Source organism: Schistocerca cancellata, chromosome 2 (assembly GCF_023864275.1).
Source record: "Schistocerca cancellata isolate TAMUIC-IGC-003103 chromosome 2, iqSchCanc2.1, whole genome shotgun sequence".
Lineage (NCBI taxonomy): Eukaryota > Metazoa > Arthropoda > Insecta > Orthoptera > Acrididae > Schistocerca > Schistocerca cancellata.
The window spans coordinates 295,546,532-295,573,017 of NC_064627.1; the positions used below are offsets into that span (position 1 = coordinate 295,546,532).

Genomic DNA, 26,486 nt, shown 5'->3' on the forward strand with positions numbered 1-26,486 from the left:
GATGCTGTATTCTTATTTTCAAATGCAGATCATGTCTGAGTAACAAATTCAAGGACTGAATAAGTGGTATTTTTTCCTTTTTGAAAATCTTGCTGTCTACTACAAAGAAGCTTACGTTTTTCAAGTAGTTGCTGAGATGTATGTGAAAAATTGCTTCAAATATTTTGGAGGACATTGTAACAATATATATTGGCCCATAATTCTCAGAGAGATGCTTTTCCCCCTTTTTGTATGTAAGTATAACTTCTGAAATTTTGAGCTGGTTGGGGAGAACTCCAAACTCAGGCATTTATTCATCATAAAAGCAGATGGTTTGCAAATAAGAGGTATTATCCTTTCTATTGTGTAGCAGTCCATGCTTTTTGAGTTAGAAAATTTTGAAACCGCATTTACTGTATCTAAGGGTGTGACAAGATCCCAAAGGAATTCATGTCCTCTAGGAAGCTGACCAGAAAGTATATCAGTTTCAGATGTTTCTGACTGGTTAATTTTACATCTTAATTCATTTACTACAGTAATAAAGTATTTATTGAGCATTTCCAATACATTCATCAGCTATGCTAACAATTTATAGGCCTCTTGAGAAACTAACTGTAATATTGTGCAAATGGGTATTCCTTAGCATTGTGCTATTGTTAGTACAATATAATAAATGTTTTTGAATTGGACTTATCTGAGCCAGACAACTCTATGTTGAAATCCCCATTTCTCTGCCTCGTGATGACTGGGTGTTGTGTGATGTCCTTAGGTTAGTTAGGTTTAAGTAGTTCTAAGTTGTAGGGGACTGATGACCATAGATGTTAAGTCTGATAGTGCTCAGAGCCATTTTTTTTAGCCAAATCCCCATATACTGCAACATTAGTTTCAAGTTTTAAAATTTTTCTTATCAAGTGTAGAGTGAGCTGATATTACACAAGTCATCCCCCTAAAAATGAAATAACTGACACAAAGTCATATAGAGTAGACGCTACACTTTTCAAGTTAATTACGCAATATTTATTTTTACGTGTGTGTTTGGTACATTGTATTTTTACTATGTGTATCTACATTTGTGATTATGTTTCTCACTGTCAAACTTAACTTTTTATCATTGTTCAATACTATTTAAAGTAATTTAATGACTGGCAGATGACAAAGTGCATTTCATTTCAAATGCTAAATTACAAACTTATGCACTTTGATATTCAGTGTAAACATATTTCAGACCAGCCAATTTAGTAATTTCAAATCCTGGAAGGCAGAAATTCAATTTTTGCATACAAACACAAATTTACACTAAAGAAATCTCTTGAAAACAATGTTAATCAAAACATAATTGTCAGTCATTAAAAACGTAAATATTTCAAACTTTCACAACTTTGGCTTGATTTTAAAGACATCTTTATGTCTGACTTAATAACACTTCAGTATCAGATGTTCATAAAGGAAGGCAACTAGAATACTTACATAGTTTACTTATAATTTGTGAATTTTGAAAGCCAATTTTTTTAAACAATTTTACAAATTTTTGTAGTAAAAAATTAATATTCAACAATTCCAAATTCTTTTATGCAGAACTTACTGACACACTCAAAACTTCCTGACAATATAATTTTTCATTATAAGCCTTTAAATGTGATAATAATAACAATGTATACAAAGTTTTTGAGTGTTATTCGTGTCTATAAGAATCAGTGCGAGTCCAGTTTATGATTTAGTTTTGTAACAGTTGGAATGAGTTTCTGAAACATTTATAAGACAGTCCTGATACAGAATTTTATGAGTTTGAAGCAGTTTTGTGCCAGTTTTGAAGTAGTTGTCTCTGATGTTTTTTGATGAAAATGTATATGTGACCCATAAAACAGTGTTTCATTCCGTAGCTTGCATTTTGACCTGAACTTCTTGTTGGCCCAGGACAGTGTGCCAACTTCAGCAGTTAAATATTTAATAAATTGTATGCACTCCTCTTGTCATAAGCTTATCTTTCCTGAGTCAGGCTCCAGCTCTCGGCAGATGTATGAGTAGAACTGCACAGTGGAAAGTTAAAAGTTTATCTTTTTCTGTGTTTTTTTGTAGCATATTTATTAAATTTCATACATATTTTTTCTGTTTGTGGTTTAATCTCACATTTCTGTAGGTGTAAGTTCATTCAGCCTGTAGCACAGAAGTTACTGAACAGTTCTTTAATGCATCAGCGTCTATTGGTGACAAATCAGCAAGGTAGCAAGTTGCATGTCTAGAATTCTGTCTGCTGTTGTACTTTACTTCTTCTAGTCATGCTAGGATGCTGTGTGCAGATGCAGGAGGAGCTGGCTACAGTCTACGAACAGCTGAATGTGCTTTTGGATATGGTTAGTCACCTTCAGGCTGCTGCCTCAGTGTGTAGCAGTGGCGGAGTACCTGGCAAGTTGCATGGGACACCTCAGTTGTTGCTTGTTTTGCTTATGGGTTCTGCTTTTGAGACACCTGCTAGTGCACCTGATGTGGTGGATCTGGAGCCATCACAGCAGGGTGAGTAACGCATTCATGTCGCTTGAGGCGGAGGGCCAATGTGGAGGCCAGTTGCCTGGCCTCACCCATTCACACTGTGGACAGGTGGCCGCTACGTCAGCAGGGTTTGAGCAGGTACACAGGAGGAGAGGTTTACTAGTTCTTGGGAGCTCCAATTTTAGGTGCACTATGGAGCCCCTTAAGCAGAAAGTGTTCAGGGCTGGAAAGAAAGCCAAATTGCACTTGGTATGTCTGCCAGGGGGTCTCATCTGAGATATGGAGACAGCCTTGCCTGCAGCTATCAAGTGTGCAGGGTGTAGTCGTCTGCAAGTTATGGCTCATGTTAGCACTAATGATGCTTGTCACATGGGTTCTGAGGTGATCCCCAGTTTGTACAGATGGCTGGTAGAGATGGTGAAGATTGTTGCCTTTGCATGGGTGGCACAAGCAATTTGCAGCATTGTTCCTAGAGTTGATTAGGGTCCTTTCCTTTAGAGCCGAATGGAGGATCACTCCCCTTGATAGGTCAGGGGTGCACTACACAAAGGAAGCAGCTACTCGGACAGTAGAATACTTGTGGAGTGCACATGAGGGTCTTTCAGGCTAGGCAGTAGTTTAAGGGGCTCTGATGAACACTCGCCGGTCGATATGCAACAAGAGAAGTCAAATGGCATTCAGAATAAAGACATTTTAACTGTCATAATTTTATCAGTAAACTATCTAAGTATTCATAATAAAGTTCCTCAATTTACTCCCTATCAAGAAAGTTCTCGCCCTGAAATTATTCTTGGGACTGAGAGCTGGCTGACACCTGAATTGGAAAGGTCACTGACTGAAACCTGAATTGGAAAGGTCTGAGATATTTTGTGAATCATGGAATGTATTTCAGAAAGACAGAATGGTGGCCATAGGAGGGGGATTATTCATTGCAGTTGACAAAAGTACTGTCTCCAGTGAGGTCAAAGTTGAGTGTGTCAGTGAAGTTATCTGGTCACATGTAACAGGTGTAAGTGAAACCATGTTAATTGTTGGATGTTTTAACTGACCACCTGATTCTGCTGTGACAGTTCTAGAGTCATCCAAAGAAAGCATATGTCAATAACGTGTTAATACACAGATCATCCAGTACTAGCTGGATGTGACTTTAACCTACCGAATAAAGAATGGTATGTCTATGGATTCATTGTGGGGGTACAGACAGATAGTCATGCATCTACATCTACTCTACATCCATACTCAAGCTACGTGATGGTTTGTGTTGGAGGGTACCTTGAGTACCTTTATTGGTTCTCCCTTCTATTCCAGTCTCATATTGTTGGTGGAAAGAAAGATTGTCGGTATGCCTCTGTGTTGGCTCTAATCTCTCTGATTTTATCCTCATGGTCTCTTCGCGAGATATACATAGGAGGGAGCAATATACTGCTTGACTCCTCGGTGCAGGTATGTTCTTGAAACTTCAAAAAAAGCCTGTACCGAGCTACTGAGTGTCTCTCTTGCAGAGTCTTCCACTGGAGTTTATCTATCATCTCTGTAACACTTTTGTGATTACTAAATGATCCTGTAACGTAGCACACTGCAAAATGCTTTTGAACATGTTTTCTGAAAACTGTCTTGAGCAGCTAGCTCAGTAGCCCACACACAATGGAAATATCTGGGACCTTGTAGCTACAAATAGACAGGACCCTATCAACAATGTCAGTGTGGGAACAGGGATTAGTGATCATGATGTCATTATAGCAACTATGATTACAAAAGTTAATAAATCAGTCAAGAAGACTAGGTGAGTGTTTCTACTAGAAAGAACAGATAAGCAGTTATTAGCATCTCACTTAGACAGTGAACTGGCATCACTTAGTTCCAGTAGAATGAATGTAAAGGAGTTATGGGCAACATTTGACCAGATTGCAAATCATGGTCTGCAGCAGAGTTATGCACCTAATAAATGCATAAAGAATGGAAATGGTCCGCCATGATTTAGCAATGAAATTTGGAGGATTCTGAGGACTCAGAGGCTGTTGCACTCTTGATTCAAATGGGAACACACATGACTATGAGCAAAGATTAGTAGAGATTCAGGCATCTGTGAAAATTTCTATGCATGAAGCATACTGCAACTACTACCATCACACCGTAGCAAAAGATTTAGCAGGGAACCCAAAGAAATTCTGCTCTTATGTATAATCACTAAGCGGGTCTAATGCTTCCGTTCAGCCCCTTGTTGACCAGTCTGGTGTGGTAGTTGAAGATAGCAAAATAAAAGCTGAATCATACAAACATATCATCAATTGACCATCAGACAGACTCCTGTATGGACAACATAGTAATAATCATCTCTGGTGTAGAGAAACACCTGAAAGATTTGAAAGCATATAAATCAGCAAGTCCGGATGGAATCCCAGTTTGATTTTACGAAGGGTATTCTACAGCACTGGCCCCATACCTAGCTTGCATTTATTGTGAATGTCTCACCCAACTCAAAGCCCCAAGCAACTGGAAAAGGCGTAGGTGACTCCAGTATATCAGAAGGGTAAAGGAACAGAAACGCAGAATTACAGACCAATATCCCTAGTTTCTGCCTGCTGCAGAATCCTTGAACATATTCTCAGTTTGAATATAATATACCTTCTTGAGGATGAGAAGCTTATGTCCACAAATTTGCACTGTTATCAAAGGCATCACTTGTGTGAAACTCAGCTTGCCCTTTTTTCACATGATATACAGCGTACTGTGGATGAAAGGCAATAGGTAGATTCCATATTTCTAGATTTCTGGAAAAAATTTAACATGGTACCTCATTACAGCCTGTTAACGAAGGTATGAGCATATAGAATAAGTTCAAATATATGTGAGGGGCTTGAAGACTTCTTAAGTAGCAGAAGCCAGTATGTTGTCTTAAATGATGAGTGTTCATTGGAGACAAGGGTATCATGAACAGTGTCCCAGGGAAGTGTGATAGGGACTGCTGTTGTTCTCCATATACATAAATGATGCCCCGTTACAAGCATCTATGATCATGCCTCTCTTCTTCCCCTTAATCATTCCATAAAGGACCTTCTTACTGTTTTCACTGTCACATTCCATCATATTTGGCCACTCTTTTATTCAGTTCTTCTTCTCCCCTGTTACCTTTCACTAGGCTATCTTCTTCTTCTCAGTGTATTCCGTACTTGCTTCCTCTGCTCTCCTGAAACCATATATGAAATTCTTTATCTTTGCATCTTCCTCCTTTACTCTACTATTCTACCAGGGTGTTTCTTTCAACCTTTTCTTATCACTGGTTCTTCTACACACATTTTCTGCTACTTCCATCGTCACTGTTATGAACCTTCCCCATTCCTCCTCTACTGACTGCATTTCATCCCTTGGCACACTGCTCCTATTTTCTAAAATTCTCCTTTGCATTTCACTTCTTTCAGCTTTTACATCTTATCATTCTTTTGTATATTTCTGCCCCATTCTTCCTTCTTATCATTCTTTTCTGTCTTTCTGTCCCATTATTCCGCTTCAGTCTCTTTTACTGCCCCTACTAAAAGATGATGGCCACTATCTAGGGAGCATTAGTGCCTAGCTGCTTTGTCCATTAAACCCTTGGAATTTCAATGATCAAAGTACGAGGGCAGTTCAATAAGTAATGCAACACATTTTTTTTCTCAGCCAATTTTGGTTGAATAAACTGGAAATTTCTTGTGGAATATTTTCAAACATTCCCGCTTCGTCTCGTATAGTTTCATTGACTTCCGACAGGTGGTAGCGCTGTACGGAGCTGTTAAAATGGCGTCTGTAACGGATGTGCGTTGCAAACAACGGGCAGTTATCGAGTTTCTTTTGGCGGAAAACCAGGGCATCTCAGATATTCATAGGTGCTTGCAGAATGTCTACGGTGATCTGGTAGTGGACAAAAGCACGGTGAGTCATTGGTCAAAGCGTGTGTCATCATCGCCGCAAGGTCAAGCAAGACTGTCCGATCTCCCGCGTGCGGGCCGGCCGTGCACAGCTGTGACTCCTGCAATGGCGAAGCGTGCGGACACACTCATTCGAGATGATCGACGGATCACCATCAAACAACTCAGTGCTCAACTTGACATCTCTGTTTGTAGTGCTGTCACAATTGTTCACCAGTTGGGATATTCAAAGGTTTGTTCCCACTGGGTCCCTCGTTGTTTAACCGAACACCATAAAGAGCAAAGGAGAACCATTGTGCGGAATTGCTTGCTCGTCATGTGGCTGAGGGTGACAATTTCTTGTCAAAGATTGTTACAGGCGATGAAACATGGGTTCATCACTTCGAACCTGAAACAAAACGGCAATCAATGGAGTGGCGCCACACCCACTCCCCTACCAAGAAAAAGTTTAAAGCCATACCCTCAGCCGGTAAAGTCATGGTTACAGTCTTCTGGGACGCTGAAGGGGTTATTCTGTTCGATGTCCTTCCCATGGTCAAACGATCAACTCTGAAGTGTATTGTGCTACTCTTCAGAAATTGAAGAAATGACTTCAGCGTGTTCGTAGGCACAAAAATCTTCTCCTTCTTCATGACAACGCAAGACCTCACACACGTCTTCGCACCCGAGAAGAGCTCACAAAACTTCAGTGGACTGTTCTTCCTCATGCACCCTACAGCCTCGATCTCGCACCGTCGGATTTCCATATGTTTGGTCCAATGAAGGACGCAATCCGTGGGAGGCACTACGTGGATGATGAAGAAGTTATTGATGCAGTACGATGTTGGCTCCGACATCGACCAGTGGAATGGTACCGTGCAGGCATACAGGCCCTCATTTCAAGGTGGCGTAAGGCCGTAGCATTGAATGGAGATTACGTTGAAAAATAGAGTTGTGTAGCTAAAAGATTGGGGAATAACCTGGCGTATTTCAATGCTGAATAAAACAACCCCTGTCTCAGAAAAAAAATGTGTTGCATTACTTATTGAACTGCCCTCGTATAGAATAGCTGTAAATTGATTTTTGGGAACTATGCAAATGATGTACATTGCACAGATTTCCCAGTGACATGACTTTTTTCTGTGTTCATTACTATTACAAACTGTATGCTGACTAAATTTGGTTACACTCAAATGTTTTTGTGCAAGTCGACAAGTACACTCTCCTATGACACAAGGCGTTGGACTGATGAACATTCTGCAGTTGGTACTGGATTAGACAGTTATTGGACACAGTATGTTGCAAGATAACAGATAACAAAGCACAGAAATTATTTAGTTGACATCAAAACCTTCAAACAAAGTAAACAGATGATAACTTTAAAGTAATGCCTGATCAATGTTTAGCATGAACTGAATGCTAACCAAAAACCTTTTTGAAAGTTACAGTATATGAAATGAGATGATGTTTATACCTTTGATGAATGTGTGCTGTATATTGAATTACATGTGTGCTGCCATGTGCAGAGCCCTCATAATAAAGTTACACCCAAATGTTACACTCTTTCTTCCCAAGTGCAAACTGAGGATTTTGGTGATGTCCAACTATTTAGAGAATGGTGTATGAATATATTATGATCTCAGAAACTATATATGCATTTTAAAAATGACTAGGTTAGATTTTTCTACCTAGTACAGACTATAATTATGAACAGATACTTGGGTTTTGAAATGTGTGGTGTTTCAGGAAATTAGAAAAGCTTATGAAACCATTTTACACAACTGCATTGGGAAACCCTCAGTTATGGGTACAAGAGTCTTTCTGAAAACTATGCAAAAATCTTAATGGCTTGTCAAATCAATTAGTGAAGTAGTCAGCTTATTTATAAAAGGTAGGCCACTAAATCTGCAATAGAAAATGTTGCTAGTCACAAAATAAAATTTTGGTTCTGTCATTAGTTAATTAGTACCACATAAATTGAAATAAGTTGCTGAAAAGTCAGAATGCCAGTCTTTCTAATGAGTGTTGTTGTTGTTGTTGTGGTCTTCAGTCCAGAGACTGGTTTGATGCAGCTCTCCATGCTGCTCTATCCTGTGCAAGCTGCTTCATCTCCTTGTACCTACTGCAGCCTACATCCTTCTGAATCTGTTAATGTATTCATCTCTTGGTCTCCCTCTATGATTTTTACCATCCACACTGCGCTCCAATACTAAATTGGTGATTCCTTGACGCCTCAGAACATGTCCTACCAACTGATCCCTTCTTCTAGTCAAGTTGTGCCACGAACTCCTCTTCTCCCCAATTCTATTCAATACCTCCTCATTAGTTATGTGATCTACCCATCTAATCTTCAGAATTCTTCTGTAGCACCGCAATTCGGAAGGTTCTATTCTCTTCTTGTCCAAACTATTTATCGTCCATGTTTCACTTCCATACGTGGCTACACTCCATACAAATACTTTCAGAAATGACTTCCTGACAATTAAATCCATACTCGATGTTAACAAATTTCTCTTCTTCAGAAAGGCTTTCCTTGCCATTGCCAGTCTACATTTTATATCTTTTCTACTTTGACCATCATCAGTTATTTTGCTCCCCAAATAGCAAAACTCCCTTACTACTTTAAGAGTCTCATTTTCTAATCTAATTCCCTCAACATCACCCGAGTTCCTAGTTCCATTATCCTAGTTCCATTATCCTAGTTGTGCTTTTGTTGATGTTCATCTTATATCCTCCTTTCAAGACACTGTCCATTCCATTCAACTGCTCTTCCAAGTCCTCTGCTGTGTCTGACAGAATTACAATGTCATCGGTGCACCTCAAAGTTTTTATTTCTTCTCCATGGTTTTTAATACCTACTCTGAATTTTTCTTTTGTTTCCTTTGTGAGTGATGTTACTATGTCTATAAACACATATTAGCTCACATGAAAACTACAGAGGCAATTAGTAGTAAAAAGTTCAGTTATTCATGTCTTTTTGTTAACAAGGTTTCCGATACAAGTAGATGAATCATTCAAATCACCACACTGAAAGTAATGACTCAAATAATGAATCTAAGTGCAGAAAAGCTTAGTTAAGATTCTTAAATATTTGAGCACCTAACATATGTATACTCCTTCAAAAATGTAAAGAAATTAAAAAATAAATACTGGTAAAGACAAAAATTAATTATTGGCCTATTTCAAGGACTTTGGCAGATATTTACCTTAAAACCTGTCACTGTTCTGTTTGTGTTCTGGTCACATATTCTGTACTCTGTCACAGATACACTTATCTTGGCTGATCATGACTGCGGGTAGTATGTCGCACCTGGTATACACTGTCTGTTATATCAGCGTATTGTCATTGCTGTACAAAAGCGAAAAGTCTCCCAGCCACGACCAATTTGTGTTCCATCATTTTGCTTTCATGCAAGATCATTGTCAACTGAATATGAGGCAGTAGTTTGAAGAGTCACTCTGTCTACAATGTGTTGTCTGGAATGAGAGTCAAGTTGATTTTTTTTTTTTGTACAGAGATGTCTCCAAAGTTGATATAGTGTTGTGTGGTCCAATCTTTCCTTGTAAATTACTTGTTGCAACAGTTGTTATGGTGTCTTGGTGAGGCAGTCAAGTAAAGCTCCCTTCATGCTATTGAATTTGCCATCAGCTGGAGGTGCTTGTATGACGTTGCTGATGATGTGAACATGCTGTTGCTTAATAGGTCCATGAACTTAGGAGTATCATCAAAGATGCCATGGCTGTGTAATATGTAGTCAACGACAGTGAACCATGTTGCTGGGTGTTCCAGCTGGAAGGGTTGTATTTTATGGTGGAAACTCAGTTTTATTTATGTTCCACAGAAAGTTTGACATTGATGTTGTTTGGGTCTGAAGCTGTGTCAGATGAGGTCCCTGAGAGCACACACAATGTGGATGGCATTCCAAGAAATTTCTCAGGTGGCCCAGCCTACTGGCCCCGCATGAGATTACAAACAAATTCGGCTGGGCCATGCCAGGTGCAGATGAAACAATAAAACCACGCAAGGCGATGCTGTGTAGACCTGAAGTAGCTGGCAGAATATTGTCTTTTTGGCGTGAGGAAAGTCAGAACTCATCAATGAAATTGCCAAGGAGGTTGAAAGTCATTACACATTATTCATGCACATGTTCATCAAGTCAATGGTACGATGTGGCAGACCATCACTTTCATGTTTAACATACAAAGTAGGCTGATCTGGGTGGAATAAAACATTATGGGGATCACTGTGGAATTCACCATTTTGCCCAGGTTGTTCATAAAGGTGGTGACTGTGGGATGGCTCCTTTGTCAAAGCAAACACAATCTGACAAAATACACTTATTATGTTGAAGTAGCTTCTGTTATTCATTATAGGTCACCACTGTGGGAATTCCAACTTTGAATGCTCACAGGAAGAAGCAGAATGCAAGTAGATGAATGCAAGCAGATGCAATTAATGTGCACTTTATTACTAAACACAGATATACAAAGAAATGTGTGTGCACGATACAACTATTCACAATATAGTGAGCAAATTGACAGTATTCTCGCTGTGGGACACTAAACTCTTTGCCAAAATGTCATGTTTTCTAATATGTTACATCAGCAATGGTCAGGTCCTACAGACACTTTTATCACTGGAATTATTGAGCTCTGGTCCCTGCTTTTCTTTAATTTTGGTCTTGTATGTTTTAGCGGCAAACAAGACTGGAAGTGTAGTAGGAATATGTGTAAGAAAGCGTTAAATATTTCATCTGTATTTTCTCTTCTCAGGCTTGTTCCCACCATTTCTAATTAAACACTGTGATTGGGTCATTGTTTATGATTCTTTGACACAATATTTTTCTTCCATGACCTGCACGTAACTGCTCAGTATACTTAATTGTTAACATTTGTCCATTAGGATTACATAAAACAATGTGTATTGGTTTTACATTTAAATCACTGAAGATTCTTATCTACAAACAACTGTTGCATGTCAACTTTGTATAGGGCAGTAAAATGGGTAAAACTTTTCAGAGTCCCAGAGCGAAGCCATCTTGTTACATTACTACAATGTTGAAATGAAGTGGCCACAAAGAGAACATTTCGCCACTGAAACTGAGTCAGGGCAATATTTCCTGCTTGTGCCCTGTAAACTGTCTGTGCTACAAGTACGTACAACAACAATTCTTACAAATACATCATAACACTCAGAAAGATAGTAGATGACTAAGTGGAAATGTCACATATTTGTATCCAAAACACTGACTTTTAGCTGGTATGTGCAGAATGCAAATGCATTATATCAATCAAACTTAATTACTGTTTTTTCTATTGTATAATAGAATGTTATGTGCTTCTGATCTATTTTTATCAAGCAACTTTTTGTATCTGATAGAAAACGTATGAACTTATGGTCTTATATATATTATATACACAATGTCAGTCAGCACTCTCGTATATAAGAGGCCTGACTGACATTGAAATGTCCAAGTGATCTGTCATTATTTTCTGCCCTCCCTGAAATCCTATTTGAAGAATGAATCTGTAGGTTTAAAATGCAGGAGTACTGTTTTTTTATACATTTGTTTTTGGTATATGCATTTTTATTGAGTACATTAAGTGTTGAAAGTAAATACTGACTATACTCCCTCAGACACCGATACATCATTGTTATGCACATCATCTCAATAGAAGATATATAAGATTGCTAAAAAGTACTCCTTACTGTTACTGAAAGACGTTCATTACATCAGAGGAGCTCCTTATTTTCAACCACTGCCCAGCTTTACTGATGTCATAGTTTGGAGGAAAGTTCTTATAATGAAAGAGGCATCCATAAAATAACAAACTTCACTCATACTCACAATGAAAGATTCTTGCATAAAATAACAAACTTAACATATTATTGACTTAACTTCAATATTAATTTATTGTTTTGAAGTAGGTGTACAGGAAAGTAATCAGAATTTGCAATAAAATCACAGATAATTGGCTATTTTTGTCAGTTACAAACAAGCAATAAGCTGAGATAAACAGTGCAACGTATGCCATTTGGAAATTCTTGTACTCAGTACCTTACAGTGGAATACTTTAGTTTCTGTTAATTCCGTAAATTCAGTTATTCTGTTTTGTGAGAGGCTAGATTCTTGAAGTTTGTTGCTTCAATTTCTGCCTACAATGGTAGATCAGAAGGCTAAAACAACCTACAAATAATTTTGTGTGTCTGTTCAGCCACTCCTCAAGTTTTTTGATCTATAAGACCATGAATTTGTATACAGTAGATATTTGGAAGTTAATGAATTTGTAGACTTCAAAATTGCAAATTGTTAATGAAACAGTGCCGTGTAATAGACAAATTACAAATTATGACTGCCATCTTCACAAAAGTTGTCAATGAGGCACTGTTTGGCAGAAAGCTACAGATTTAGTTGAAACAATATATTTAAACACATGTAGCACTTAAAAAGGCATGTTTCCCAAAACAGAAGTTGGATTGTTGTCACACATTCTTCCCGTATTTATCACTGAAGTGCACAAGTGGATTTAGGGGGAAGCTGAAATATTACCAGTCTGTTTGATGCCTCAAAACTCTTGTGGAATATTATCAACCCAGCCCTCTTTAGATAGATTATTAGATGATTCAGGTTAATAATGGTCAACACAACACAGTCAGTTTTACTTTTTAGTTTGTGGTGTCTCTGGTGCAGAGTGCCCTATCTTTGACTCTTATTTCTTTGAACTGCTTTTGTTCTATGTCTTCTCTCGACACACAACTTGTGTTCTGCGATGTTTCTTCTTTCTGTCTCTGTGTTTAATAAATGTATATACGATTATTAGTGTGTGTTATTACTGACCAACCATATGTGACACCCACAATGGTGACCCCAGCATTGTCATGTGACCACGAGTTATTTTGTGCTTGTTTTCATCATTAACAAACTTCATGTGCCAGCCATGTTATTCTCACCACACTGGATCTAGCAGTGTGTTTCTGTGCCAGTGCCATGCACCCTATTACTTGTGCTTGTGACCACGAGTGGTCAAGTGTACCTAATGCGCATTTGATTAAAAGTGAACAATTATTTAAGCCCGGCCATACCGGCGGCCAGCTAACCTTAACTGGCTCAACATGGCCACCGTCTAGTGCAGCAGCACAACAACAGCCACAACATAGACAGTGCACGCTGCCTAATGACATCGTGAACCATCATCCAGTAAAAGACGTTGTGGTTTACCCTTCATCTATGCAGCTACCTTCAGGTTGGTTTGACGTGCAGATGAAGTTCCAGAACTGTGATTTAAACATTCTTATATGCCTAGTGTCATAGCACCCCACCTGTACGTCGTCTCGGTGACGCCAGCGCCTAGACTGCGCCAGTTTCTGTGACCACTGCACTACAACTGCGGCCCCCCAACCCCGTTGCTGCACTGTGACTGCTGTCTGCTCACTGTCGCAGCAGCACCGGCCATTAGACCCACACCGTGCTCTTTGTTGGGCATGCAGTTTGGACACATCATGCCTACTTTTGCACCCATGCCCTCCACACCGTGTGCTGCATGTGGCCGCCTCCACGCACACCTCAGGCGATGCGCCGGTCACCACTACTGTACTCCCAGTGTAAGAGGCATCCTGCCCTGCTTGCACAGCTCTCTGTCTGCCGGTGTTGCCTCAAGATGTGGTACCTGGAAGGTTCCCCAAGCTACCTGCATTGCAAAAAGATAACCCTAAGACTTGGTTCACATTAGTGGATCACCTTCTCGACATCCACGGCATTTTGGACGATGACACATGTTTCGTCTGCCTGGTGAGTCACCTCCAACACTCATCCGGACCTCATAAGCGATCTGCTTCTCTCACTGCCTGCCTCGCACAAGTATTCAATGGCGAAAGCAGTGCTCACCCTCCAGCAGACATTATCCAAGGCTATACACCACATTATTCATGATAAGCATCTCGATGACAGCACTCATTCACAGCTTTGGTGGTGTCTACATGCATTGATGATCAAGCATTACCTGATGCCGTGCTTTGGACATTGTGGATAGCCAAAATGCCTTTGGATCTACAACTTCATCTGCTGTCTCATGCTGCCAACCCACTCGAGGTTTTTTTACGCATGGCAGATTGAGCTTACACTATTATTCATCACTGACACTGCCTGTGATGGACGACATCTCCATTACGCTCAGTTGGCACGCCTGCACCTTCAGTTCTGCACCCTGCCGGCAGAGGATAGCATGCTCACCTCGGCACCTCAGCTGCCAGTCATGAGCTGCCACCTAGCGGCCTACAGGAGGTACTGCCTGCGGCCTCCCAACAGCCGCTGACCTCGCCCGAGCAGCAGTCTGATCGGCTACCGGCCCTCTTCCACTCCGCACTGCCTAGCCTACCGGCCTATCCACAGAGCTGATACCATGCTACTTATGAGGATACTACCCGCAACTGCCGTGCGCCTTACGCCTACCTAAACGATTCCGGCGGGCACGTTTAGGTGCCATGTCCCACAGCGTTCCTTCGTGGCTCCTACCACCGACACTGCACCACTCGCTCCAGCAAGGCGACACCTCTATGCCACAGACATGTCATCGGGCACTCGCTTTTTCGTCAACACCAATGCCGATGTTAGCATTATCCCAGCCAAGCATGCTGGCGACACATTTTCACCTGCTAACCTCACCTTGATCACCACCTATCATTCTCCTATTGCGGTCCATGGCTCCACCAAGACGTCACTTTGCCTATCACTGGTCCACACCTTTCATTGGGCATTCCACATTGCCAATGTGGATGAACGTGTGTTCGGGTTGGATTTTCTACACCATTACGAACTTTCACCAGACCTGCAGGCTGTCGCACTCTGCCACACATCTGGCTCTACTGTTCTCTGCTCAAATGAGTACAGCACGACTTCGCTCTCCACCTCCTTGGCTACGCTTTCCACATGTGCATCATTGCTTGAGTGCATTATTACATGGCTCTCTAACCTGTCAGAAGTGCACTCCCAAATCGACTATCTCCACATCCAGAATGATGTGTTATGTACCTGCATTGACTCTGCTTCCACTGAATTGTCACATGCATGACACGTCGCCTTTCTGCAGAACTGCAATGCGGTGACCCAAGCACGCCTCTACTGTGCCTTCTTCCCAGTCTGCTCCTGTGTCAAGCATTCCTCCACCTGCTGTCATTTTCTCACTGCTGCAGATGAATCTAAAAGACGTATCTCCATGATCTGCTCCTGTACCGTGTCTTCCATTGCTGCCTTCAGCCAATGCACTGCTTACGCCGCCACAGTTCAGCAATGTCAGTGAACCGACATTGCCTGTTGACCCCTTCCTGACCCCTCTTGCCAACCTCCATTTGCAAGTATCAGTCATCAGCAATGGCACTTGTCATAGGATTCGCACCACAGGTGGCCCACCTGTTTGTTATAAGGCCAGTCGCCTTAATTCTCCCAAACTTCTGCGCACCAAGGAAATCGTTCGGGATATGTTGGCTTCGGGCGTGCTCCGGCCCTCCAATAGCAACTGGTCTTCACTTATTCACCTTGTTCCTAAAAAGGAGAGCACCTTATGGATGTGTGGGGACTACAGGTCCCTTAATGCTTGCACTATTATCGATAACTGCCCAATGCCTCATATCCAGGATTTCACGCAATTACTACATGGTTCTAAGTTTTTCTCTGTTTTAGATTGGAAGACGGTCATCATCACACCCTTCGGCCTACTTGGATATTGTTACATGCCTTAGGGATTGAGAAATGCAGCACAGACATCGCAGTGGTTCGTTGATTCCATTTTGCCACCTCTGCCATTTGCTTATGCTTGCTTAGATGATATACTGATCTTTTCCTCCTCTACTGAGGAGCATGAAGTTTATGTTGATGCAGTCTGTTCGGCCCTCGCTGCCAATGTCGTGGTGATCAACCATGATAAATCTCAACTCTGTTCCACATCGGTTACCTTCCTAGGCCACACTGTCTCTGCCGATGGTATCTGACCAACGAGTTCTCGTGTTGAAACTATACTTGATCTTCCTCTTCCTCAGGATTACGTTCAGCTCCGTCATTTTTTGGGTATGGCAAACTTTTACTGCCGCCATATTCCTCAAGCTGCTTCCATCCAAATGGTGCTCACCAACGCTCTCTCTGGCAAAAACACCACAGGGAAACGGAAGTGGGACTGGACCAAACCCGTGCTCGACACCTTTGGTAACCTTAAAACTGCCCTCGCCAAAGCCATTACACTCTCCCACCCTGACCCTGAGGCCCGTGTTTCAGTCACAACTGATGCCAGTGACTCAGCTGTGGGCGCTGTTTTACAACAACGCACCACTGACTCAACCCAACCGCTCCATTTCTTTTCCAAGAAACTGACTAAGAGCCAGTGTAAGGGGTTGACTTTCGATCGTGAGCTTCTCGCTGTGTACGAGGTGATTAAACACTTCCATAGTGATGTCGAGGAGCAACCTTTCATGATCTACACAGATCACAAGCCACTCATACGCTATTTGTAACCCAGCTCAAGAGCTTCGCCGAGGTATTTCCGCCATATGGACTACATCTGTGAGTCCTCTTCCGATGTGTGCTATATCTGCGGTGTGGAGAAAGTTGTGGCAGACTATCTTTCCTGCATCTGTGTGCTAACTGCACTGCTTACTCTGGCAGAGCTCACCTGACTTCAGGCCAAAGGCAATGATATACAGATATTAATATCAGATAATGTGTCATCGCTCTCTGTCCAACCCCATATCCTACATGGGTCGACGATTTTTGTCCTTTGCAACACCTCTACAGGCACTTGCCGCCCCCTGGTTCCTACCACCCTTTGTCATGGGTTCTTTACTGCTGTGCATGGCTTGGCCTACCCTGGAAAGTGAGGAACAACATGGTTGGTTACTGAGCACTTTGTCTGACCTGGCATGAAACATAACTGCCGCACTGGGACCCATGCGTGCGTCCCGTGCCAGCACAGCAAGGTCAGCAGGCATGTTCAACCTTCAATGGGCAAGTTTTATTTTCCAAAGAATTGCCTTCAGCACGTCCACATCAACATTGTTGGCCCCCTCCCCCCTTCCAAGGCTTATAGATACATCTTACCGATCATCGACCATGTGACCCACTGAGTTGAGGCAGTCCCTCTTATTGACATCATGGCTGAGACCATCGCTTACTCTTTTGTCTCAGCATGGGTTGCTTGTTTTGGCTGTCTCTTGTCTCTCATGACCGATCGGGGATGACAGTTTGAGTCTGTCCTCTTTGCATGACTGCAAACTCTGCGGTGTTGACTAATTCCACACCACGGCTTACCACCCACAGGCAAACGGCCTGTTCGAATGGTGGCACCACACTCTCAAGGCTACACTTCTGTGCCACATTGGCTTATGGTCTGAGGCCCTCCCTTGGGTCATGCTGGGCATTCACTCGTCCCATAAAGATGACTTGCACCCATCGCTCACTGAGATTCTATACAGCGAACCCCTGCTCCTTCCCGCACAATTCGTGGAAGATTCAGCGGCAGCCGATACTGTGGATCTTCCTGTTCTGGTTGGACGGGTTCATGTGGATGTTGAACACCACCAGACCCCCTTCCACGCCCTCACTCCACCCCGCCTGTGTTCATCCGCAAGGACCTTGCCTCGTGTGAATTTGTGATGTTGCACGATGACACAGTGTGACCGGCCTTGTAGCCACCTTATTCAGGCCCTCATTGTGGGATATGTCGGGTCACGAAAATGTTTGAAATCCACCTACAAAGATGACCACAGACTGTGTCTGCTAATCTCCTGAAACTGGCATGGTCACTAACTGACCTGCATCCTGACACTGTCGACCTGCCTCCCGATGCTGCTACCCTGCCGCCTAATGCTGCTGACCAACGTCTCACTGCCTGTGCAACCATTGGACGCACAGGACTTTTGCAGCGCAATTTCTGATGCGCATACTTCTCGTGCTGGCCACTGGCATGAAGATTATGAATTCGAGTGATGAAGCTTCCCTCTGCCATGCTCTGCACTACTGGGGGGGAAAGGGGGGGGCCTCAGTGGCATCGCTGGTGCAGAGCACACTATTGTTGACTTTTATTTCTTTGAACTGCTTTTGTTTTATGTCTTCTCCTCTCGGCGCGCAACTTGTGTTCTCCCGTGTTTGTTATTTCTGTCTCAGTGTTTAATAAATGTATATACAATACTTAGTGTGTGTTATTAGTGACCAACCATATGTGATAACCACAAGTTCATTCATATTTATTGTCACTTAACCCACAATGATCAGCATACTTATAATGTGATACAGATTTCACAACAAATATCACATAGCAACATACACATGAGTAGTTTGACGAAATTCATGTATGGCAAAGCTGACTAACATATATGTTTGCTTTGTAGTGATTGTGCATTGTGTATCAAATTTGCTCAAGGCCCAAAGTGTTTATGCTAAACAACATTATTGCTGACATTCATTTATTCTTTGGTTTTGCAATCATTCCTTGTAATGATTCTTGCTTTATGTTCTCAGACTGTTTTACACTTTTGCATGCTGGGTTACTAAATGTTGCAATAAAGCAGACTTACACCAAACTGAAACATTTTTGTTGCTCCCCAGAGTATACAGGAGTTTTGTATGTCAAGCACAAATCAACCATGCCAGCCACACCATGTGCCATCTGCACATTGAACCACAGTTCCTCATCAAGTGTCAAGCATAAAACAATAGCACCAGCCACACTGCACTCTGTCTTTGTACTGAATTACAGTTTTGCAATGTTGGATCCACTATTGACTGTTGAAAAGCCTCCGAGTATGCTGATTAATTGGGTCACAGTGAAACCACCACCATTCTAGCAGTAAAATCCTGTCTTATAGTTTATGCAGCTGTGTAGTCCATGTGTGCTAGCAAATTTGGTGTACACCAAGTATAGTTACACCATCACTGTGTTAAACAAAGACATGACTACGAGAGTGCAGGACATTTTGGCTTTACCACCAAGTACTGACCAGCACTTGAACATCAAGAATGCCCTATCACTTGCCTGTCACTGTCTGAAGCAAAGTGTCTAGAGGAGTTAGTGGGTACCAAGGAGTTAGGTGACTGCACTCCCTCGCATTTGGTGCACTGGCTATGGCTCTAGGAGATAACGCTATCAATGAGGATATCAGAGGCCTTTGTGCCTATCATCAAATGCACAGAAGACATTCACTGTGTGCCAGTGATTTTTATGCACTTGCACAAACAGTAGACCACATTGCAGAAATGTATCTATCCACAGGTATAGCAGTTACTGGCTCACAGTCAGATAATACTATCAATTCCCTAAAGGCACACATTGCTGAACTCACTACATACATCATTGGTCTGGAAACACAGCGTTCCAGTTGCCAGCCATGATGTCACTGCTCACCAAGAACTGCTGCTGATAGACCTCAGCCAAGAAGCTTTGGTGGTTCCACCCAAGAGTTTACTTTATGCTTGCACAAGGAATCTGCCACCTGTCAAGCAGTAGCTGGGCCTCACCACTATACATAGATGCCAAGAAGGTTACTGGATGGTGTCCATGTGATGCTCACTGGCAGCTCAGTGTTAGAACAATTACTGATAGCTATCCGGCCCTGCACACTGAACACTTTGCATTCAACATCCACATCAGGGATGTCTCTTCCATATAAGATGTGTTACATACATTTTACTAAATACCTTTTTGTTCCAAAAGACAGAGGTAAAACTGCTGTCTGTACTCCATTTGGTCTCTCTGAATTTATGGGAATGCCTTTTGGACTATGTAATGCTGTGCAGACCTTCCAGCATTTTATGGATGAAGTTTTATGAGATCTCAACTTCTGTTATGTTTATAATGATAATGTTTTGATGACGTCCATTTCAAAAACTGAACACCTGGAACATTTATGCCAGACCTTTACTCACTTATGTTCACATTGATTACCGATAAATCTGTCAAAGGGCATCTCTGATGCACCAGAAGTCCACTTCCACCCAAGGAATGTGGCCACCACTGGAGAAAGTAGAAGTTATAACGAACTTCCCTTAGCATATTACTGCCTGTGAGTTGCAACGATTCCTTGGCTTTGCTAATTTCTACTTCTGTTTCATGTGCAACCATGAACTCTTGGCCACCCACTTTTATAAGGCTCGCCAAGATCAAGTGACAGACTACTATGGACAAGTAAATCTGAGATGGCCTTCAAAAATGTGAAAACTTGCTGAGGCTGGGTTGTTAACACACCTTTCCCCATAATCGCCACTCACCTTAAAGGTTGACATGTCTGTTACAACAATAGGTGCCACATTTCAACAAGTAGAAGCATATTCTTTAATCAAGAAGTTCCATCATGTACTCAAAGGTCAACACTTTACTCTCATCCCTGACCACAAGCCACTGATGTACGCTTTCTGTCAGAAACCTAACAAAGCATTGCCACATCAACTGCACCAGTCTATATCGAACAATTTATGACTCATATAGTCAATGTTAGTGAAAATGAATGTACCAGCCAATGCCTGTCTCATGCAGAAGGAATTAAAGGTGCAGTTGATTAAGAAGTAAGTGCTTTGGCACAGCAATCCAGCAATGAGTTCCAATATTTACTGGCACAACCATGTAGTCTGCAGCTCCATTATGTCCAAGTACCTCCACCAAACATGCTGTTGTATTGTGATGTCTCCATGCCATAGCCATGATCATTTGTGACTGTTAACTTCCAACAACAGAAAATCATATCCTTACATGATTTGACTCATCCAGGGGTCTGATGTATGATGAATTTGCTTAAAAGAACTTTTGTGTGCCGATCATCTGCAAAGACTGCGAGACAACTGTGCACCAGTGCATGGCCTATCAGCAGAACAAGATCATTCGCTGTGTCAGTCAGTGCACCCCTTTGCACATTTGTCATACTTAACCAGTGATTTGACTATGTACTTATGGCCACTGTCAGACTCTAACATCATCTGAAGGATACATTTACTGACTAACTGCCATTGACCCATTCACTCATTGGCCTGAAGTCTTCCCAAGACTGACATTGCCACCAAAACAGTTGCAACCACATTCTTTTGTGGATGGATTGCTCATTTCAGAGTGCCCCTTCACATTACCACTGACCAAAGAAGGTGGTTTGAATCCTGCCTGTTTAAAGCACTATCCTCCCTGTTAGGCAGCAGATGCAAACAAAGCTTATCACCCGGCTCTGAATGGTTTAGTGGAATGTCTGTACTGATAGTTAAAGGTACACTTTCACTGCCACAAATTGCAGTGTTGGTTGGAAACACAGCCGATCATCCTCCTGGGCCTCTGTCCATCCAACATGGATTATGTGAAATCTACAGTAGCAGATCTTGTCTATGGCCGACCAATATGAGTGCCCAGTGAGTTCCTCACAGGAGCTCCCACCCACTGTGTCAAGAGACCTACAGACTCACCACCCTTTTGTCTTTGCTGAACTCTGCAAATGTAAGCAAGTTTTTTTTTCTTTTTTTTCCACCACAATGCTGTCTGCAAGCCTCTTCAGCCACCATATGATGGACTATGTCCAGCCCCCAGCAGAGATGACAAAACATTTAAGGTTGATGTCTTGGGTACCCCAACAACAATCTCTGTTGACCTTCTTAAACTTGTGTTTGGCACTGCCTACGGTGATGCTAGTGATCGTCTGATACTCCAGCCACAGACAGGACAGAATCACCTGCCACTCCACTGCCCTTCATGGACAAACCATAACCGACATCAAATGCTGACCCTGACGCCCTGGCTGCAGCAAATCATATTGTCACACGATCTGGGCACCATGTGTGCTTCCATCAAAGATACCATTAGCACTTGGGGGTTGGGGTGGTGGGAGGGGGTTATCTGCATTGTGTATCAATTATGGGGGGAGGGGTGGAGGATCTGCATCACATGTCAAATGTGCTCAAGATGCAAAGCCTTATCGATTGTTAGCTGCAACAGACAAAAGGTGTACTTTATTGGTGCTGCATATTTTAGTGATTTTGATCGAGATAAATTCATGCTCCAGGGTTCTTCTTCAGAATGCAAGTGTAGAAGTGCACAGAATCAGCTAAGGGAAAAATATGCACAATACACACATTCATTTATAGGTAAAAGCCAACTTAGGAATTTTCCTCTGTGTCATTTTTTGTACAAGTTTGTGTGCTGATTTAGAGTTCTAGATTCACATATTTTATTATTCACATTGATTCTGCGTAATCTTTCATTGACTGTATCAACACTTGTTTGCATTGTGATAAATTGTGAAATTTCTAACATTTGTGAGTGCCCTGATAAACTTGTACCGTTATTGTTAATTGCCGGCTTAAACTCAATTGTGCTCTTTTAAAATTTTTGAGTACAATAGGCCTAAAATTGTTCTCTAATTACATTGTACAATTATGTGAGGAATAGGTTATTTTGAGAATTTTTGGAAGCTTACAAAACTATATTTTCTTAAGTTACCAGTATGAGTGTTTTGGAGATGTAATTTATTTTGTAGCAAAATCTGCATTTGTGTGTCACAGTTCTGCCAATGAATACATCACCCTTGAACTTCATTACATATTGACACGAATAAATGTGCATTTTTGAGAATTTTCAGAAAGTGCCATTGTCTTTTGCATAATCCACCACCAGTTTGTAGTAAATCAGAGTTTTTGATTTAGTTACAGAAGCAGATTTTCTAAGTAACACATTCTGTTACATTTAGTTGTCCCTTAAAGAGAAGTAGCCCTGTATATTACCTTCAATTTGCAGATTGTGCTTCAGAATGGTGAATAAGGGAAGAATTTATGGTAAAAAGGAAATTTCTAGTTTCAGACACATGACTCTTTAAGTACAATCTATGTTGTTTCAAGCAAATCTTTATCTTTGCATCAAGTAACACATTTATGGCTCTTGTGATCTACTGGTCACAACTTTGTCACATTGTACTATCTTCTCAGCAGCTTGTGCTTCTGTTGAATTTAGATTCATTAGTAGTCAAAACATCAGTTGTACATAAATGCAGAATTTTACATATAAACGGCCATTTTGGATAGTAGAACAGATGCACATCTGTATTTTAAAATAACTTTTACTTCGTTGTAGTTGTTCAAGCTATTTTCTTCATTAGTGCCATGATTTCAAGACATTATCTGTGTAATTTTACAATTTAGACTTTTTCTGTAGCAAAAGAATTATTAATCATGCCATCGGTCTACTTTAACAAAACCTGCTTTATGCTTCCGGCTGATTTGTTGCTGGCTGGAACACATGAAGGATAAAAGTCTTCACTTACTTCAATGAATAAACAGCCTCACAGGACATTATTTGGTTGTAGAATGTCTAAAAAGATTCAATTTGAATGCCACTTTTAATAGTACTGCTAGAAATATTACAATCTCACATGCTGTAGGAGTACTACCCATTTTACTGTCTCATTTCTATCCTTTGAACTCATCATATTATGAGGGACAATCAATAATTACAGAGACAAATTGGTCTGGGGAAAATATGTTAGTAGGGCAAGTTTGGTACTTTTATGGCTTTAAGTTGGCATCACTGGGATGAACCCTAATCAGCTGATGTATGAACATTGTTTTGCTTATAACCTCAAAAATACATTTCAAGATGGCGAGTCTGTTTGAAACACCCACATTAGTTGAACAACATTCTGTTATTTGTTTTTTACTTGCAGAAGGCAAGAAACCAGTGCATATATACTGTAGAATGTCTAAAGCTTATCATCAAGGTTGTATGAATCACGCAAATTTTTACAAGTGGGTAGAGCAGTTTAAAAATAGTCGCAACTCAGTGACTGATGAGCACCATTCTGGTCAACCAATTGCAGTTTCAACTCCCTCACTTGAAAGTTTAATTGATGACATTATTCGTGCTGACCACCATGTGACTGTGGAAATGATAGTTGATAGGTTCAAGTTAGTACTGGTACAGTTCATAACATTATCTGTAACCAGCTGGAGTACCGCACAACGTGCAAGATGGGTCCCAAAGGAGTTGACGTGGCTACACAAGGAAACAAGGTTGAGAGTGTGCACGGGAGCTAAAGGAACATTATGAAATACAAGGTGAGCACTTCCTCAATAAAATTTTAACTTGTGATGCAACTTGGGTTCACTATTATCAGCCAGAATCAAAACGACAAAGCATGGAGTGGAAGCACACCAACTCACCTGACAATAAAACATACAAAACCCAAGTATCAGCAGGAAGTCATGATGACATTTTGAGATGCTGAAGGTCCAGTTTTTTGTGATTATCTCAAAGAGCAACACACAGTGAACAGCTAATACTACTTGGATTTGCCTTTAGACGAGGTGAAGCCAGCCATGAGAGAGACATCGTGGATCTCAGAGGAGAGGTACGATTCTCCAGCAAGACAATGCACGTCTTCATATTACTCAACTAACCCATGATACCATCAACAAAATGTGTTGGGAAGTACTGCCTCATTCACCTTACAGTCCTGATTTAGGACCTAATGATTTGCATTTGTTTGGTGCACTGAAGGTGGCATTACGTGGGAAGAGGTTCCAGGACAACAAGGACATAAAAAGTTTGTGGGAAATTGGTTAAAACATCAAGATAAAGAGTTCTTTGTAGCCACAATAAAAATGCTTGTAGCCTGTTGGAACAAATGCATAAATGTTGAAAAATATAAAAAGTATTGTTTTGTAAAAATAAACACTTTTTTCTCCAGACCAATTTGTCTTTTTAATTATTGAATGACCCTCATACAAAACAGTCATCAACCTGCCACAGTCGCTACTTGAAGCTTTTAGTATGATTTCATAAATGGCGTTTAGAGAATTGGCAACTTCTAAAAGCAAGGAATGTTTTTGGCTTACCTGTGAAACATTAAACACCTCTCTTGGCATTCTGAAGTTTTCATTATCAAGGAAATTTCCTTTTCCATTTATAATATAGCCATTTCCAAAAACGCTTTCATTTCTATTCAGTGCTGTTTTAACCACATCCCTTGTTGGTTGACTGAACCAATGCCAAACAACAATTGTGTGTTCTGGTAGGTCATAGTCATAGGTGTAATTATTGAGTTCTTTGGATGGAGGTTGGCGAATAACCATAGCTCCAAAGAGCCCATCAGCCTCTTCAAAACCTGTCAAAGAAAAATTGATTTATTTTGATTTACCGTAATCTTAATGTCTTACTTATATCTCTGTAAACTAACCTGTACATTTAAAAATGAGTTGCTTTCTATCAAGAGATTAGGATGTTCACATACGAAAACACATATAGTTGTGAGTCCACAGAATAATTTAGAGATATTTTATGCAGATATCACAAACACAGATAAAGGTTAAAAACACAGATGGCAAGAAGCACTGAGGTAGCAACAAAGAAGCAAAATATATTGCAAAATTCGTTATGTTATTCTAGTTTGCCTGAGGAAAGTTCTACGAAGCAATAACAAAAATTCAACACCTTCTTACTGTCAACTGTGTATGGAAAATGGCAAATTCATTTACATATTTTTTCAGCTAATAGTTTATTACATCATTCACAGGAACAGATGTCTACAAGATGATAGTGCATGAGCACCATGTATTATTCTTACAGCATGTTTTAGAACAAGAAGACTTTCTCCCTTAAGAGGTAAGTTACCATAGAACATTGTTCCATATGACATTACTGAATGATAATATGCTAAATATGTTAACTTATTGATTTGCTTCCCTCCAAGATTTGCAATAATTCAAAGTGAAAATGTAGCTGAACTAAGTTGATTTAGGGATTCAAAAATGTGCATTTCCCAGTTTAAGTTTTCATCAATATGGACACCTAAAAATTTTGAAGTTTCCACCCTATTTATTACTTCTTCATTGTGTGTTTCATTTATAGTTGGTGTAGCACCTCTGGATGTGGAAACTGAATATTTTAAATCTTTCTGAAATTGAGATTGAGCTTCTTTACAGAAAACCAGTAAATAATACTTTTTTGAATATTATTTAGCATTTCTTCTGTTGCTGTGTGTATGTTTGGGTTGAGTACAATACCAGTGTCATGTGCAGAAAGAACTAATTCACTTGTTTCTTAGCTGAAAGGTCATTTACATACACAAGAAACAATAGTCAACCTAAGACCCTAATCAGAAGAATCTCTCCTCCTTCCGTTATTAAGTACAAC

At 40.8% G+C, this 26,486-nt stretch overlaps 1 protein-coding gene across 1 annotated transcript in view; it reads right to left on the reverse strand.

The window, feature by feature from the left end:
- The window catches only part of LOC126161662 (uncharacterized), a 251,167-nt gene that overhangs the window by 118,011 nt on the left and 106,670 nt on the right, over nucleotides 1-26,486 (reverse strand). Inside the window, exon 5 of the mRNA XM_049917657.1 lies at nucleotides 25,190-25,458. Coding sequence (XP_049773614.1) covers nucleotides 25,190-25,458 — 269 coding nt within the window. The remainder of the gene's footprint in view (nucleotides 1-25,189; nucleotides 25,459-26,486) is intronic.